At 43.4% G+C, this 19,527-nt stretch overlaps 1 protein-coding gene across 1 annotated transcript in view; it reads right to left on the reverse strand.

The window, feature by feature from the left end:
* The window catches only part of LOC115082665 (spatacsin-like), a gene marked incomplete at its 3' end in the record, with an annotated part of 29,076 nt that extends 11,483 nt beyond the window's left edge, over window positions 1-17,593 (reverse strand). The window contains exons 1-5 of the mRNA XM_029586860.1: window positions 17,445-17,593; window positions 15,330-15,475; window positions 14,632-14,746; window positions 11,923-12,078; window positions 2,934-3,097 (exon numbers count right to left, since the gene is read on the reverse strand). Of these exons, the coding sequence (XP_029442720.1) occupies window positions 2,934-3,097; window positions 11,923-12,078; window positions 14,632-14,746; window positions 15,330-15,475; window positions 17,445-17,583 (720 nt within the window). The remainder of the gene's footprint in view (window positions 1-2,933; window positions 3,098-11,922; window positions 12,079-14,631; window positions 14,747-15,329; window positions 15,476-17,444) is intronic.
* Between the last annotated feature and the right edge of the window lie 1,934 nt (window positions 17,594-19,527).

The raw sequence follows: 19,527 nt of genomic DNA on the forward strand, positions 1-19,527 counted from the left end.
GGCCTTAACTGTTCTACCCATATCTCCTACATTCTGTAAAATGCAAATAGGCCGGAAAGGATTTCTTTCCCCCCCTCTTTGGCTTGTCCTCCAGCAACTTATGCCCTCTGGATTCTACTAGATGCTTCACCAGATGTTCTAAATTCTCCCCGAAAAACAACTGCCCTTGAACAGGAGGGCCCCTGAGACTTTGAGGAAGCATCTGCAGACTAGTTAGCAGCCACCTGACCGAAAACAGTCGACATACTAATCAAGCCATACAAAGCATCCCCACATAGGCTACCGCTGCCTCTGAGCGCTCTGCCTGCTTTGTGGAGGACAATAAAGAAGTCTCCTTCACCGTATCTGATGAACCCAACGCAAACAAGCTCTCTGCCTAAAACTGTTGCATATAGAAGCCCATACACCCAAGATAGAAACCTCAAGAATCCTCAAGGCAACTTTCAGCTTTCAGACCTACACATCTTTCAGCACGGTGGACCCTACTACCAGTAATTGTGGTTTTCTTGGGTCACCACTGAGACCAAAGCATCAATCCTCGGAATCAATTAAAACCTCAAGGGCCCTCCTCTGGCAACAGGTATAACCTCGCCATTGCCCTTCCAACTTTCAGACTGGTCTCCAGGGTGTCTCACTCCCTGATGACCAACTTCTTTACCGACTTGTTGAAGGAAAAGGCGTTTACACCCGGACCTCTTAAGCCATCCATGACTGGATCCAATCCATCCTGGTCTGACTCTTCATGAGGAAGTTCTAAGCCTAACTTTAAGCACATGGGGCATCAAGGACCATAAATCCTCCCAGCAAACTAGATTAAATCTTCCCACCTTAGGGTCAACCTCTTTGGCCACTGGCACCTCCTCCGGATCTGGATCCAACAAGTTCTGCATGGACTCTGCCCCTGGAGGACCCATCTGGTGGACTAGTCTCGTCTTCAGAATCCTCAGACTCCTCGATGGAGCTGCTGTGCTGCCCAGCCAAGCCAAGCCAAGCACCCTCCGGATGCTAGCCGATGCCTTCTTGCTGGTCACCTTGGGCCATTTAGAAGACTATGAGCCACTTTGCAGCTGACCCTGGGTATGAGAGCGCTTCTCCCTGTTGCCTTACTTCTCCACAGAGCCCAACTGGCTAGAAACACAAAATCTAAGGAAAAGATCTGAGAATTCTCAGAATCCTCCTGCATCAAGGCCTCCTCGTCCTCAGACTTCCTGCCTCTCCGCGGGTCTCTACATGGCCAGGGAGGAGAAGATTCCCTTGCCTCTCCTGGAGCCTCCCTGTGTTGCTGGGAATGCAGCCAAGAAAGCCGCAGCTCCCACACTCACGGGAAAAGGATCTGCAATGGCTCCCGACGAGCACAAAGGTCTTTTAAGCACCAAATTGGAGTGTGCACTATTACACGCAGAAACCATACGCACCAAAATGGAGCATGGCACCATCCAAGCTGCCCTCTCATCCGAAGATGCAGCATGCACACAAATTTGCATGGATGAGTTTGCATATCCCCACATGAGCAGCAGGCTCTGTGTTGATCCTTCTCTGGCGCCATGTGCATCCCACATACACTGTGTCTCCTCTCTGCTCGCCATAACCAACTTGTCAACACCAGGACTCCCAGTTACCGCTGGCTCTCACCTGTGTCTGGTGTGATGACCGATCACTCACAGGACCTGCCCGAGTCCAGAATCCCTCTCCAAGCTGCCTGTCAGACTTTTTTTTTTTTTTTTTAACTTTACAGATAATAATAATAAGAGTACTTTCCTGAATGATGTAGGAGTGGCTGCTGGTTGCCGAGGGTTCTCCGGGATCAAGGAAACAGGACCACCAGCTAACTGAAACCCCCCTCAGATCCAGGGACAAGACACACCAAGGGTCACTAATCCCTTGCTTGTCCACCTCAACCAGGGAGGAGAGTCTCCACCAAACCCGATAGGAGGAAGCTCCTGTTGATTTCTTTATTATTCCTTTTTTTATCTTCTCTCACTCCAGACTGCAGGTTCTACATCTCTACCATCGGCTGGAGACAGAGAAATACTGAGCGACTACAGGTGGCACCTGGGTTATGTGGCAGTGTCAGAAAAGCTTTTCTAATCTGTTTTCATCTGCTGGCAGAGAAGCAAAACCCAGAAATCTGGACTGATCTGGGGTATGAACAGGAACATGCATGTTCCTCTGTGATATCAAATGGGGGAGAATGCAGAGAGCCTCAGACAGTAACATACATGCTCCTCTGTGATATTATATAGGATGAGAATGCAGAGGGAGCCTCAGACATTAATATGTGTCTTTTCCTGTCATATCATCTAGAATGAGAATGCACTGGGAGCCTCAGACAGTAACATGCATGTTCCTCTGTGATATCAAATGGGGGAGAATGCAGAGAGCCTCAGACAGTAACATACATGTTCCTCTGTGATATCACATGGGATGAGAATGCACTGGGAGCCTCGGGCAGTAACATACATGCTCCTCTGTGATATCACATGGGATGAGAATGCAGAGGGAGCCTCAGACATTAATATGTTTTTTCCTGTCATATCATCTAGAATGAGAATGCACTGGGAGCATCGGGCAGTAACATACATGTTCCTCTGTGATATCACATGGGATGAGAATGCAGAGGGAGCCTCAGACAGTAACATACATGTTCCTCTGTGATATCACATGGGGGAGAATGAGGAGAGAGCCTCAGACAGTAACATGCGTGTTCCTCTGTGATATCACATGGAGAAGAATGCAGAGGGAGCCTCAGACATTAATGTGTGTCTCTTCCTGTCATATCATCTAGAATAAGAATGCACTGGGAGCATCGGGCAGTAACATGCGTGTTCCTCTGTGATATCACATGGGGGAGAAAGCAGAGAGAGCCTCAGACAGTAACATACATGTTCCTCTGTGATATCATATAGGATGAGAATGTAGAGGGAGCCACTGACCTGAAGAGTGAAAGTGTCCCAGAGATGGCTTTGTTCTGTCCAGGGCACCTCTCCCACTGATTCAATGCACCATTTCTTTTGGGTCAGTCTCTTCATAAAGGTTCGTAGTTCAATAATGTAACTGCTTAAGATATCCACACAGACCTGCAAGTTCTCATCAAACTCTGCAAGGAACGAGAACAATCACTCACACCCATTAGAATATTCTTCTTGTTTAATTCGATATTGGCTGAGAATGCTTGGAAAGCATTTTAAAAGGGTTAGAGATATGGCCCTATTTTATCTAAATTATGAGTAGCTGATGTTTAGATGCTTTGATATTTATTGCAATACACTGTATGTGCCATGCTGTGAATGTTCCCATAATACGTAGAGTGCAGAGAGCAGGGGATCTTGCGAGATGCCTAATTCCTCCTTTTGTATTTTCCTCTTTCCTCCTTTTAGCTCCAGCTCAGTCAGAACCAGTGCCAAGATTCTGGTGCTACAGCTCCTCAGAGATTACCTCCCCTCCCACACTTCCTAGTCTGCACACTGCACTAGCGGTCCGAAGGACAAATCTGAGCATCCCTTTCACCTCCAGTCATCTAATGGCCTAACTGGCTCCCTCCCACTTCTGCAATGATTTTAAGGACAAATCTAAATGATGCTTGGGTGCATAGCGAAAGGAATAAAACAGCAGGAAAAAAGAAGGCAAGATTGCCTCTGTATAAGTCTCTGGCGAGATCTCATTTGGAATACTGCGCACAATTTTGGAGACTGCACCTTCAAAAGGATAGAAACCAAAGAGAGTCCTCCAGAGGGCAGCCACTAAAATAGTCTTCACCGTAAAGCTTATGGGGGCGGGAAATGGAAAAGTGGTTCTTTCCTGCTAATTTTCATTCCTGAAACTGCCATGGATGTGATTCTGGAAAAGACAGCGGCTTGGCAGGCGCCTGCTTCTGAGAGAAGAGACCTCTACCTGGCCAATACTCCTACAGGAACTTTTCTTGTTCTTCTTGGGCTCAACTTTGGGTAAGGGACCAACTCAAATGCTTCACCAGCTGTTCCAGGCCCTTGAAAGAAAAACTGCCAAGCTGCGACTTGAAGCATACATGACTTCTGGCTGAAACAGCAGAGCTCCACATCCAGGCTGGAAGAGCACAGCAAGTCGTACAAGCATCCACAATATAGGGCACACCGGCCTCCGAAGGCTCTGCCTGCTTGGAGGAAAGAGAGGATCCCACCCCCTCGTACCTGTGGCTGCTGAAACCCCATGAACAGGCCGGTGGCAAGAGACAGATGCCTACAGATGCCTGTGCGCCCAAGGCTGTGTATCCCATCATCCCATGTGCCATAATACCAGGAAGCGCCAGGCTGCGACTCCAACCCCCCACTGGAAGAAGGGCCCCAAACTTTGCCTCTGGTATCCCCGAGAGCCACGACCTCTTCAAATTGAAAACCCATACCAAGGGTTCTTTACTGTTGCTTTCCACGAGACCATTTCTTTGGGGGTTTTTTTTTTAATAAATTAAAGTTTATTGCTTCAACGATGCTTCAAAATAATAATACAAGATTATAATTCCAATTAATAAACATGTGAAGCAACACTATCATTTCATCCCCAATATAACTAGCACATCTCACATTAATACTGCTTTTTACTGGAAGAATAATTCAACTGCATATCCTAACAAACAAAAAACCGAACAGAGCTAATGAATCCTCAAAAGAAATCTCTTTGACACTATTACATGTCCCTTTCATTTATTCATATAAAAGAAATACAAATCCACTCTAGCAAGTTTATAACTTCCATGCCTAGCTTGAGCTCTCTCTATAAGGACCGAGGGTTATAAGTAACCCCACTTATATCAGAGAGCAAGTCGCTTGCCATTGCATAAATGGATCCCATATCCATTCAAATTTTGATACGGTGCAAATTTTTATGGCAGTCAATTTATTCCAAATATACATTTTTTCAATTCTCCGTACAATTAACCCAGAGAAGAAGTTATCTACAGATTTTGGAAAGATTGCAATTTCACATCCAGCTGCAATTAGAATGTGCTGAGTCAAGGACCAATAAAAGACATCATAAGAACATAATATGTTCATCTAATACGCTGGGGACATTCAATAACGCACATTTAGGAGGAAGTGGTATTGCAGTCCTATAATCTCCTTAATAAGGGAAACACCTTCTTCCAAAATATCACAATAGATGGGCACTCCCCACCACATATGAAAAAAATGTACCCTGTCATTACAACCCCTCCAATATTATTCCTCTAAAGTGTGATAAGCTTTGTGCAGACGTTCTGAGTAAAATACCAACGTAAAATAACCTTCTAGCTCTTTTCTGCGAATGACGCAGATATTGAACTTTCTTAGTATTAACAAAAAACAGATCCCATTCTTTCACATCCTAGATCTTTTTCCATGCTCTCATATTGGGTTCATTATTAAGATAACCATATATACTAGAATCACTTTCCAAATTTTATCTGCGTTTTCACACCAATTTTCAAATTGTATCTTTCCCAACAATAAATCTCTTTTCACTCTGATTTCAAGAAAAGTCTAACTTGGAAATAAGAATACATGCCTAAGTGATCTAAAGAATATGTCTCCACAAAGTGCCTCAAACATTAAATACAGCCTTCCTCCCACAAATGACCCATCTTAGATATTCTCTTCTCCAGCCATCCCCAAGAAAATTAAAAGTCCATCAGTTTAAAATCCAGATTATGATTAATGGAAGAGCTATAGAAATACTGTCTATTATGCACAAATTTAGTGCCACATTGCTTCGAAACTCTCATGGTGGTATCAGCTGTCAAAGAGAAAGCACTGAATTGTCTCTAAGTCTATCCTGGTTGCCAAGTTATAGCCCACAGGGGCTTGCGACCAACTAAAGACTGTTCTATATGGACCTATTATTCCAATCCAGCCGCAGAATACCACAACCCTACATGGGGAACTCCCATTACTTTCCTGAACACCCTAGGAGGTTTCCTTTTCCATATTGAATGCAAAAATTCTCTTTTTGCCGCCTCTTTAACATAGCACTAGAGAGATGTATTGGCAATGTTTGGAAAAGGTAACAATCTCGGAAGAATATTCATTTTGTTGCCACTATCCACCCCAACCACGATAAAGAATATCCCCCCCCCTACTCTTCCAAATCCCAAAACACAGCCTGTATTAATGGAGAATAGTTTAATTCAAACAAGTCATTTAGGTTGTTACTTATATTAACACCAAATATTTGACCACCTTTTTAGTCCATTTAAACAAAAAATGTATTTGCAAGGACTGGATCTGAGCTTCCGGGACAGAGAGATTAAGAAGTTCAGATTTCTCTAAATTTAGCTTAAAGCCAGAAACTTTGCTAAATTGATTCATCTTGTCCACTGTCCTCTGCAAAGAAACAATGGAGTCTGTCAATGTAAATAAAATCTGCAAAAAGCAATAATTTGTAAGCATGAGGCCCCAATTGGATGCCCCGTATAACTGAAGAGTTATGTGTTTTGATCGCCAAGGGTTCTAAAAATAAAGCAAACAACAAAGGTGAAAGCGAATACCCCAGCCTGGCTCCCCCGCTGGATTAAAAAAGGAGCAGAATATCCCCCATTAATCTTTACAGATGTTCTAGGTGTATTATTAAAGTGACACAACCAGCTCAGAAAATGAGCCCCAAAGTTCATCCTCTCCAGAATTTGAAACAAATAAGACTGATGAACAATATCCAAAGGCTTTTTTCAGCATCAATGGATAGTAACACTGCTGCGATCTCATTCCTTTGCACACACCCAAATCAGATTAACAACTTTACAAACACTGTCTGCAGATATTTGACCAGGAATAAAGCCGGCTTGCTCAGAATGAACTAGTTTAGTCATAACCCTTATTAATCAATTAGCTGACACTTTAGCCAATATTTTCAAATCAATATTAAGTAGTGAAATAGGTCTGTAGGATCCCTCCCTGGTTTAGCAAGAATAGAGATGCCTAAGTTGCTTCAGATAATAGCGTGTTGCCATCTCTTAAGGAGTTAAAGTTAGCCAATGGAAGCATTTTCTCTTTTGAAAAACACTTAAAGAATCTTGCAGTAAATCCATCAAGACCAGGAGCCTTATTTACCTTAAGATCAGTAATAACCTGTTGTATTTCAAGAAAGATTTCTTTCTTTCAAAGAACTCTTTATCCAAACCTGAGATTTTGGGGATAACAATAGAACTTAAGTAATTTTCTATAGCTGAATCCTTATACTAGTAGGGGATGTTAATATTGAACCCTCTGTTTTTTTTATTTTGGTAATCTGATTTTGATGTTTTGGGTTTTTTTATTTGCGAGCTAAAAGCCTGCTAAGCCTTATTTCCCCATTCAAAATATTGTTTAGCAATATCTAGTGTCATCGATATAGTACCTAGGTCCAGCAACTTCAATTCATCCCATACTCTTGACAATTTAGTAAAGACAAAGGGGGATAGCGTATGTTTATGTAATTTCTCTAACTCTGCCAATTTTCCTAGTAATATCCGTTTCTTCCTTTTTGTAGGAGCCCTGAATATTAAATGCCCCCTGACAACTGCCTTCAAACATTCCCAGAGGAGCAGAGGGTTGGTATCAACATTATTGTTGCTCAATAAATAGTCATTAATATCCTCTGACAACCGGTTATGAAAGGTCACATCTATCACTAAAGCATCGTTTAGTTTCCAATTTTGGCTTCTTTAGTCTAGTTCTTTCAATTGTAGATCCAACTTAATAGGGGCATGATCAGACCATGTAATCACACCTATGTCCACTTTCACAATTTGATTGACCAATGCCTTTTCTACAAAAAACATATCAATATGGGAATAAGATTTGTGAGGATGAGAATATAATGTGTAATCTCGGGCTGTGGGAAAACAGAATCTCCAAATATCTATGAGATCCTACTTTCTTCAGTAATAATTGAAGTTCAGCTTTATGCTTATTAGGCAGAATTGTCTAATATAAGAATTTGTCTAATATAAGAAGTGTCTAATATAAGAATTGTCTAATATAATATCTTACTGATTATCCTCCATCAAACTGATCCAGACTTCTCCAGTTACTTGCAACGTACTAACCATTTTGTTAAACTTCTATCATCTTTTCTTCTACTCCCAGTTAGATTCATCCTGTTTTATTGTAACTTCTTTTTCTGTGCACTTGGTATAATTTGTAATGTATACTCACAGGTTATAGTTCTGTACATTATAATGTATTACTCACCCCTGTTCTATGTAAACCGACATGAGACGACCATTCGTGAATGCCGGTATAGAAAAAAACACATAAATAAATAAATAAAAATAAGAGTGGGTCATGTTGAAATCAACCTCCAATTATTAGATGACCCTTAGCAGCAAGTACCTCATCTATAGTTACCAAGAAAGCATACTGATCTGAGTTAGGGGAATATAGGTTAAATAATGAATAAAGAAACACCTTCCACCTTGAACTGGAGCAGCAAGAATCTCCCCTTAGGATCTCCATAGCTCACCCTGATTTGGCACATTAAATCTTTAACAAATAATATTCCAGCCCCTGCATATTTTTTCTTCTTTTGTGTCTGCAACAGAATATGTATGAGAAAAGTTATGCCAATTCAATAAGTTTTAAGAGGGTCTCTTGTAACATTATGATAGATGCATGTGAATTTTTGTATTTCCAGTTTAAGTAATTGTCATTTTCTAGGAGCGTTTAGCCCTTTTAACATTTATTGATAAGATACCCCGCTTTAGCCATAATTAAGTGAAAATAAAGCAGATCCCTCAGCTCCAGGAGAATATTCACTCCAACACATTGCCCAAACTTATATTAATGAAAACTGTATGTTTTTACATCATACTCCCACAAAACTAAACATGGTCTTGCCCGTATTCTTCTAATCCTTCTTAGTGCCTGAAACCACCTATAACTCCCCTTCCCCCTCTGTTGAATTCTGATATTACTCTATAGTGGAAGTGCAGTAGCAGCAAGAGGTGTGTACATCACCAAATGTAGCTCAAGTTTCCCCGAACATCTCATTCATAGTAAATATAATAAAAACAAAACACAAGTCCCACATCTCATAAAAATATGAAACATCAGGCCATAATAACTTCAAACCCTCATCCTTCTAAAACTTAAGATCAATCTACACTTCAGCCATGAAGATTAGTATCGCCCGACTGCCTTCTCAGCCTTCGACCTCCCTCTCCTACTCTTTGCCAACAGGGTATCTCATCTTTTGATGCCGTTGCACTTGTAGATCACCGAGATACACTTATAATGGCAATTCCAGCACGTTTCAAAATGGCCGCCGCTTCCGCGATCAATTTTACTTTGGAAATAACCCCTCGGATGGTCATGGCCAGTCGATAACGAATTCTCTCTTTATGAAGCAACGATGTTATATCCTTAAATTCCATTCGTTTTCAAATAGTGACAAATCTGCAAATACAGAATATTGTGTGTCCCAAGCCCAGGAAAGCTGTTTTTCTGGCTGCTGTAAGAACTTTCTCTTAACCACATGACAATGAAAGCAAATAATAACGTCTCTAGGCTTATTTGCAATTTTGTGCTCTTCCAATTCCACTTTCGGAATCTCAGCATTCTCCTCTGAGCTATTTTGTGCCAATAAAAATGCACAAATGTTTTGAATCACCTCCATGCTATTAGCATATTTCTCAGTTTCAGGAATCCTGCGAAAGCACAAATTGCAGTGCCGTGCTCTATTTCCCATATCTTCCATCTTCTCAATCAGTAATTATCATAACGTAACTGCAAACGTTTAATGCTGTCTGCTGGGCCTCCAATCTCACATCGGTGCCGGTATCCGTCATTTCTTCTCTTAATTCAGACATCATATTTAAAATCTCTGTTTTGTTGTCTTTCATGGTTTTATGTAGGTCACAGAAGCACTGCCTGAATTCTGAGTCAGGACATTACTTACAGCCTCCGCTTGAGCCGAATTCCCCTCTTCACCTCCTCTTCCAGTAGCAGCGCATTCGTGGCCTCCAGTTCTTCCAGCGTGTCAGACTCCGGGGCAACTTTTACATATGAGAATTGCCTGAAACCTGGCACTTTTTTTTTTTTTAAGAAGTCATCTTTACGATAAAGGGACGCTGTGTTTGTGTTCGTATGGCCAAAAAATCTAAAGGATGTGGGAGATATCAATAGGATGAAGCTGATCGAGGGTAAGAGCCATTTTTGCCAGTGACAATACATCCTCCCCTCCACAGAGACCATTTCAAACAAGGCCTATGGGATGGGAAACTTAATGGGACCATAGGCTCCTCCAAAATAGGGCTTTCCCTATCCTTTCCCGGCCACCATAATGTGTTAAGGATTGTATTAACTAAAGACAATTTGCCCCTCCTGAACAGCTGACCAGTTAAGTCATCAGCTCTGTCAGGCACAGGGGTCGCAGCCTCCTCCTGAAGAGACGCAACCCCATCTCCAAGCCCAGGAAAAAACTCTCAGTGCCCTTCAGGGAAAGCTGTCCTATGAGCTAAATCCAATGCATACAATGGGGTATGCCATCTTTTTTTTTTCTTCTGAGAACAGGAAGGGCACAAGATGACCTCCAGAAACCACCCCACAGGAGTTACCACCCCCAAAAGGGGCCCCTTGGGATCAGTAATCTAACACAGGAAATCATTTCCTGTTAGTCCTTCGATGTAGGAGAAGACTTTCTTCCCTCACAAACCCCTGCACCATGGGAACGAAAACCAAAATGGCCACCGTTCCGCACCACAGGGAAAGCTCAGCACCGTCTGTCTCTGCAGCTCATAGAGCTTGCCCCCTCCCTCCTGATACTTGCAGCAGCATTAACAGTCCTCAAACTGTTTCAGTCGATGCCGACACACGCCCCATGCAGCTCTGAGGCATTAAGATGTGCTTTGTGTCTCTCCTTGCCTCGCTGCATTTCCTATTCCCAGTGGGAGCTGCTATGGCGAGTCCCCAGACCGGCAACCACTGGCCGCAACTGCCACGAGCCCTGCGTCTTCACCTGCTTCACCGTCCTTCCCATGCTCAGTGGGAGCTGCAGTGAAAAGCCATGAAACAGGCCACTGCCGCCGGGAACTGCTGTGGGTCTCACTTATTCAAATCGCAGGGAACTGTTTCTTGCTGGGGTCTGATCTAAAACTGGCAGAGCGTGGCTAACACCACTCACCAAGTAGCCGCTGTCACTCTCTCTCCCCCACATACAGGCCGCTGATCTCCATCAGTCCCCACAACAGAGGAACCTTGCTGACCTCGTCTACTTCAAGAGTTTTTAGGGTCTGAGTCAACAGACCTGGCAACTCGTCTTTGTGAAAAAAAAAAAAAAAAAAAAAAAGAGTAGAGTCTTATCTGGCTCCGTTAGGTGGAATATCCTACTAGGGAGATGCATGTCCACCATCTGCTGGAGATGGAGAATACAGGCAGGCTGTCGGGGTAGGGCTATACGTCAATGAGTCATCTGCTGACAGGAGTGCATAACTCACTGGTGTGGACTGGCCTGCCCGAGTGTAGAGGAAACACAGTTGAACATCCCAACTACACCCTTCCTGCCCCCCCTCCCTTCAGTCCTCAAGAACACCTCTGACTCCCTTAGAGTTTAAAAGGCAAAGATCCCAGATGCACTAACGCAGCATATCCTCAGTGTCTGTTTGTCCATGTTCATGCATTCTCAATGTCTGTCAACTAGACTGTGCTGTTGAGTAGGGTCTCTGTATCTCTACGTTCTGTGCACATCTTGTAGTGCTATATATATGTTTAATAGGAGGAGTATGTCTAGGATCTCAACAAAGTAAATTCGACAGGATATCTTTCAGTGCTGTGAAAGGCAGGGATCTCTGAACTCCCTATTCTAGCAGTGGTTTATGGACTTGTAACTGTCACTAGAAGCTTGTAGACTTGCAGGGATTCTGCTTGGCAGCCTGACTATAGATTTCAGCTTTTATTGAAAGATATTATTATCTGTTGCCATCTTCTTCACGAAGCTTACCATCTGTACAGCTGCATAGCTGCTGGATTTGCTTGTTTAGAAAGGAAAGTGTCAGGTTGAGCAGCTGCTCAGAGAACTGCTTACTCTGAGTCTCCAAGTTACTCTCTCTGATGGCCCTGCATAGCAGATCCAAAGCTGCTCTCAGCTCCTCCACATCTGAAACAGAATTGGAAGAGAAAAAGCACTCACTGACAGAAATGCAAACACTTCCTTGTATGCCATGGCCACAAGAAGTGATATGCATGCAGCATCTGAACGGAAGCCCAGTCCTAGAACCTCACATGAGCGTACAAAGTATTTACAGAAATAAACTTAACAGCAGACATGAACATGGAGGTTCCTGATCAGTTAGCGGTCTATGCAGGCTGCAATATCTTTTACTGTATAACATCAAAAAGAAAAAGGCGGTTTGCAAAGCACAATTCAAAAATCCACAGGTGTGCCAAAATTCAAAAAACAAAAATATCCAGAAAAAAATATTTTATAATACAGATTCAAACACATCACTGAGGTGAATTTATTAATGAATCAAAAGACTATATACGGATTTTTTTTTTATTTTACAGATTTCTCCTCCAGCTGGATATTTTTGTTTTTTTGGAAGTCAAAACTATTTTCCACACCTTCACTGCTGCCCATTTTTATTGCTCCAACATATGCATTCTCAAGAGAAACTTTCCAGAGCTGAGAAGGCGGGGTGTGTGGGTAGGGAAGAGCAGCATGTAGGTGAAGGGGAAGGGACTGTATATTGGTGGGGAAGAGCAGCACATAGGTAATGAGACAGGAGAGGAAAATGTGTTCTTACCTGCTAATTTCATTCCTACAATAACAAAGATCAGTCCAGACTCCTGCATTTCTTCCCTAGTAGCGCAAAGATGAATAAAATCAGTTACTTCCCTGGTGCTTCCTCGAAGCAGCCGGATTGTAGCAGGATTCAACGGGCCTAGTGGGTGAGAGGGAACTGGATCAACCCCCACGGAGATAAGGACAGAGCCAATCTGAAGGGTCAGCAACCCCCAGCTCATCCACCTCAGACCAGGAATGGCACCACCAGGACCTAGAAACCTCCTGGGATGAAAGCTAAAATGCCCTCTCTTTCCTTTTTTTCTTTGCAGACTGCAGGTTTTACACCTCTACAATCTTCTGGAGCCAGAGAAATGCAGAGGGACTGCAGGTGGGACACTGGGTTATGTAGCAGTGTCAGTGAAACTCTTTTCTCTGTCTCCATCTGCTGGCAGGGAGGAAAACCCCAGGAGTCTGGACTGATCTGGGTATGAAAAGCCAGTAAAGAGCAGCGTATAAGTGAAGGGGAAGGGACTGTGTGTGTGTGTGTATGACGGGGAAGGGACTGTGTGTGTGTGTGTGTGTGTCTGTATGACGGGAAAGGGACTGTGTGTGTGTGTGTGTGTGTGTCTGTATGACGGGGAAGGGACTGTGTGTGTGTGTGTATGACGGGGAAGGGACTGTGTGTGTGTGTATATGACGGGGAAGGGACTGTGTGTGTGTGTGTATATGATGGGGGACTGTGTGTGTGTGTGTGTATGACGAGGAAGGGACTGTGTGTGTGTGTGTATGTGTGTGTGTATATGACGGGGAAGGGACGGGGTGTGTGTGTGTCTGTATGACGGGGAAGGGACCGTGTGTGTGTGTGTGTGTGTGTGTGTGTATGACGGGGAAGGGACTGTGTGTGTGTCTGTATGACGGGGAAGGGACTGTGTGTGTGTCTGTATGACGGGGAAGGGACTGTGTGTGTGTGTGTGTGTGTATGACGGGGAAGGGACTGTGTGTGTGTGTGTGTGTGTGTGTATGACGGGGAAGGGACTGTGTGTGTGTATATGACGGGGAAGGGACTGTGTGTGTGTATATGATGGGGGACTGTGTGTGTGTGTGTGTATGACGGGGAAGGGACGCTGTGTGTGTGTGTGTATGACGAGGAAGGGACTGTGTGTGTGTGTATGTGTGTGTGTATATGACGGGGAAGGGACGGGGTGTGTGTGTGTGTACATGACGGGGAAGGGACTGTGTGTGTGTGTGTGTGTGTCTGTATGACGGGGAAGGGACGGTGTGTGTATATGACTGGGAAGGGACTGTGTGTGTGTATGACGGGGAAGGGACGTGTGTGTGTGTGTGTTTATGACGGGGAAGGGACTGTGTGTGTGTGCGTATGACGGGGAAGGGACGTGTGTGTGTGTGTGTGTGCGTATGACGGGGAAGGGACGTGTGTGTGTGCGTATGTGTGTATGACGGGGAAGGGACGTGTGTGTGTGTGTGTGCGTATGTGTGTGCGTATGTGTGTATGACGGGGAAGGGACGTGTGTGTGTGTGTGTGCGTATGTGTGTATGATGGGGAAGGGACTGTGTGTGGGTGGTAGGAGCAGGGGATGGGAGAGAAGCAGCATGTCAGTGTGAGGATGGGAGCAGCCCAACTTCCTAAAGTCCCAAAGAGGGAGTTACACACAACAGGGACACAACTGGTTCTTAAATCTGTTCACAAATGGGTTATCCCACGCCAGATCCCAAATGCTACATTAACTGCACATTCTAATTTGATTGTAAGTTCTGCCTCTGTTCATTTACATTTATTGCAGTTCATCTTAAGACCAACTTTGTGAGAGGCAGAATATCAAATGTTGATAAATAATATATAAAATATGGGTGACAGGGGTCCATGTGTGGAAGAGGAGCTGCAGTTGTAGATCAGTTACCTACTTGTTAAATATCTCTGGGACAGCTCTGTAGCATCACTAGCAGGGAGGGAAAAAAGATTCTCTTTGCTCTTTAAGAAGAAATCAACCATGTCCAGCTGATGATTCTCTAAACCTGCCTGCAGAAAGTGAAAAACAGTATTAAACCCTCCTCCGACTCTGCAGAAGCTGCTGCTCTGTGTCCTGGGGTAACTAAAGACAACAAGACAGGAGCAGATTCACTGACGTCCATCTCCCATCCCCAATCACTATGAGAAGATCAGGAACTACCTCGCTTCCTGCAACTGTTGCACACTTAGAGAGACCACCAAGGCTGCTGAATTAGAAAAGAAGACAGGTAGGAGCTGCTTAGTTTCTCTCTCCCTCCTGGTTTCACATTGCAATTGTTGAAATGGCTTTTACTATAAACGTGAACCCGCCTGAGCCCCAGCTGCAGGACTCCAGTGCTAGATAATATTGGCTTAGAGTTTTATAGCCTTACTGCAGCTCAGTACCCTTGGCAAATCCTGTTCTGTCAATTTTCAACTCACTGCTGCGGCATCAAGGAGTGGAAAAGTTTGAAAATGTGATGAAATCTTTACTAAAGTTCTGAATTACAAATTAACCTCGTTCCATCACACATTCTGGTTTATGCTGCTGCTTATACCCTTCCCCTGATGAGAGGCTGGAAGTTATTCCGACCCTGTCTGCTCTCGTGTTTACCTCCAGGGCATGGATGGGAATGGAGCATCTTCCCCACCGGTTGAGATGGCACAGGGAATCCACAGTACCAGCGGTCCCATGGGCCATCAGTCTGTTTAAGAACTCATCCTGAGTCACACCAAACAAGATCACAGAGAGCCCGTCATCTAAAAGGGAAACACACAAAGCCTTCAAAATATCAGTGCTTTCAGATGCTACTGCACTTATCTTCCCCTCTACAGAAGAGTATTCTTGTATTTCTTAGTTTGCTTGTCTTTATTTTCTCAGGCTTTTTTAACTTTTTTACTCTTTTTGCCTTTCATTCTCCCTTTCCTATTTCCTCCCCTCTATCCACTTCTCTTTCCCCAGCAGGCAACAGCTGTGATGTCTTCCCTGGATAGAGACCTAGCAACAGCAGGAGCTCCTCCCAAACTGAAGCCTGAGGGTGGCATTTCTTCCTGGGTTGTGGAATACCACAGTGGCTGCTTCTATGTCCAGTTCTGCCACTGAGTAAGCGGATCTCCACTTGGGTCCACCACAGCAGAAGAAACTCCTCTTCCCTGCCCCAGGCCATGGCAGGCTTACAATGTCATGAATACATTCTGGCAGCTCTGCCCTCCTGAGCTTGCAGTGCCTTCACCGCACCGAGATTCAACAGAAGAGCCCTTTTCTTCTTTCTCTAATTGGAGAGCCAAAATGACCCCCCCTTCAGGATTGCTCAGGTCCCCCAGTTTGTTCACCCCTGCTTTATTCTATTAATTATGCCTCTCCCTACACACTCGAGCATCATCTTAGCTATGGCCATGGCCTTGTCGAACTGCTTCACTACCTTACAGTTATTGGATACAATCCCCCCCAAGGCCTCTCTTCTGTGTTGTGGACATCAAGATCTCACCTTTCAATCACAACTCCTTTTGATTTTTGCACCCCAAATGCAGCTCTCTGAATCTGATAGTACTGAAATTTAGTCGCTAAGCATCTGCATCTACATCATCGAAGGATACAATAGCCCCTTTTTAAAAAATTGTTAATTTGTGTTACGTTCTAGTCGCAGAGAAGGGCAACAAAAATGATCAAGGGGTTGGAAGTCTCCCCTATGAAGAGAGGCTGCATAGGTTAGCGCTTTTCAGCTTGGAAAAGAGATAATTGAGAGGGGATTCAATAGAGGTTTACAAAAACAGGAGTGGAGTGAACAGGTAAAGAGGGAACAGTTATTTATCTTTTCAAGTAGTACCAAGACTAGGGGCCTTCTCATTAAACTAACAGGTAGAAGATTAAAAAAAACAAAACATGCACAAGCAAGCTGTGGAATTTGTTGCTGAAGGACAAGACCAGGGCTTAAAAGGGGTTTGACCAAGTTCTTTGAGTAAAAGCCCTTAAACCATTATTAGCCAAGTAGAAATGGGAAAGCCATCCCTCATCCCTGGGAGAGAGCCACAAGTTATGATCTCTTCGGCTCTGCTCAGTACTTGTGACCCAGCAGTTAGTGTTGCTGGGTTTAGACATGTTCCTGAAGGAAAAGTCACAAACAGGTAAAAATGAGAAAGCCACTGCAAGAAGGCTAGGATCTTGTCGGGTACTTGTGAGCCAGACTGGCCACTGCTGGAAACAGGATGCTGGGCCTGACGGACCTTTGGTCTGACCCAGCATGGCACTTCTTATGATCTTATAATCCTTCTGTAATTTTGCTCACAAAGATATTGAACAGGAAAAGCTCCAGGACTGATCCCCGAGGCATTCCATTACGTTTTAAAAAGAGATTTCCATTTATCACCATATTCTCTCATCTACCCTCAACCAGTTTTAATCTATTCTCCAGCGTAGCCCCGTTCCTGGATGGCTCACTTTATTTCCGAGCCTCTTATGTAGGGCAGTATCAAAAGCTTTGCTGAAACCCAGATACACCACATCAGTGTCCACCCGCGATCTAACTCTCTGCTCATCCAACTGAAAAAATTGATCAGATCCGTCTGACATGATTTCCTTTGGTGAAAGCCCTGCTGTCCCAGACCCTGCATCCCTCCAGTTTCAAGATGTTTCACTACCCTTACCCTTCAGATGGGTCTCTTAATTTTCCCACTACAGAAATCAATGTAATCATTCTATACTTTGTACAAGAAAAATGTAACAATTCACCTGTGTATATCAAACACGACTGCTCCTCTCCGCCACAATTTACAGGGGTACAAGCTCTGTCCAGGGCACAGTATGTCACCTCCTCTGTTTCCAGGTCCCATAATACAACAGCTGAGGCTTGGTTATCCATTCTCAGCATAAAAAGTGCAGTAAAACGAAGTGACAGAAAGGCAGTGAATTCCTGCTCTTTCTGCAGACTCCTCCACGTGGATCTTCTTCCATACACGTCCAAGCAGCTTCTCCTGAGGGCTGACTGCAGGACTGGCTGTGCGACTTGGCTGGTTTGGCAACTGCCGTACCATGGCCATGCACAGTTACTGCTCGAGCGTCGTGTCAGACCTTTTTGTTATTTGTACAGGGAAGACAGGCGTGCCTCCCAGGATCTGTGCGGAAAAAAAAACAAGAATCAAGTCACTTGCTACTTTCTTCTTCGTATCTGATCTGCTTTCATGACCTCTCAGAACTTGTGTTTATAATGGACGAGCACTTGGAAATACTAGAGAATTACACATCGGGTTGGAAGGATCATACTGCTGCCGAGTAAAGAAATAACTGAGGAAGAATGGATTCACATATTTAAAAAAGGTTGTGGAAAGGAAATTCTTTGAGAATGGATCTATGACTTTTTTTCACAGCAAGACTATATAAAATGGATTAAATCCAGCCACAACTATTAAAGAAGATATAGTGAGAGGTGCCTTTAGGCATGTTTGGTGGCCCTGTCTAGTTATTAAAATACATTGAGTGGAAATAATCTCCTGGATTTATAAAATCACCAGTCTTAGACTTCTGGCTGATCTAGGTGTTATATTGTTGGGACAGAGAATAAATCTCTTCTCTCTAACAGCAAGAGGAGACTTAATCAAGCCTCTCATATTACAGTACGTCTACCAATGGAATCCAATAAAGAAACCATCTGGCTCCTGGGTGGAACATTTTGCTACGGAAAAGTTGACTTTCTGGGTTTTAAACAGATACTCAGAGGTTACCTACTCCGAATCAATTAAGCCTGATACTTCACTGATACTTCAATGATCTGGTCATTCAGTACCGGACTGCAGAAATCACTCATGAAGAGATTTCTGAGTGACGGCCATTTCTCGTACTTACCTTTCTATAACTGATACTGATGATATCCCAGATAGAAGGATGACCTGCACCTTACATTGGATGAGATATGGCGGGAAATACATCCCATATCAATGTGAGCTAAAGAACAGGCCTAACGGTTAAGTTATCCCACGGAGGTTACAGCTTCCACGCTGTGTTTGCGTAGTTGATACCTGCATGTATGCTGCTTATATCCGTATTGAATGGGAAATAAGGCCGATGTGTTTGCGTAGGTGATACCTGCATGTATGCTGCTGATATCCGTATTGAATGGGAAATAAGGCCGATGTGTTTGCATAGGTGATACCTGCATGTATGCTGCTTATATCCGTATTGAATGGGAAATAAGGCCGATGTGTTTGCATAGGTGATACCTGTATGTATGCTGCTTATATCCGTATTGAATGGGAAATAAGGCCGATGTGTTTGCGTAGGTGATACCTGCATGTATGCTGCTTATATCCGTATTGAATGGGAAATATTGAATGGGAAATAATCTTGAGATTACTACTGTAAATATAAATACTATATATATATATAAATATATATATATAATATATAAATATAAATATAAATAAAAATAAATACTGTAAATATTGAATGGGAAATATGAATGGGAAATAATCTTGAGATTACTACTGGTATTGAAATTGAGTCAATTCTAAAGAAAATGAAACCAGCTTCCACCCACAGACTCTTACCTACTAAAATTCTTCTTTCAATACGTTCTACAATAGCAAAACCTATTGCTAAGATTCTTAACAAATCCATCACCACAGGCATAGTTCCTTCTATACTTAAACATGCTATCATTACTCCAATGATAAAAAATCTAACCTAGATTCATCTGATCCAGCAAACCTTCGACCTGTATCGAACCTACCCTTCCTTTCAAAGATCATGGAAAGAGTCATCAACAAACAACTAACTGATTACTTAGATGATCATCAAATACTCTTCCCATCCCAATATG

This window comes from Rhinatrema bivittatum, unplaced genomic scaffold (genome assembly GCF_901001135.1).
Source record: "Rhinatrema bivittatum unplaced genomic scaffold, aRhiBiv1.1, whole genome shotgun sequence".
In the NCBI taxonomy this organism is placed as follows: Eukaryota; Metazoa; Chordata; class Amphibia; order Gymnophiona; family Rhinatrematidae; genus Rhinatrema; species Rhinatrema bivittatum.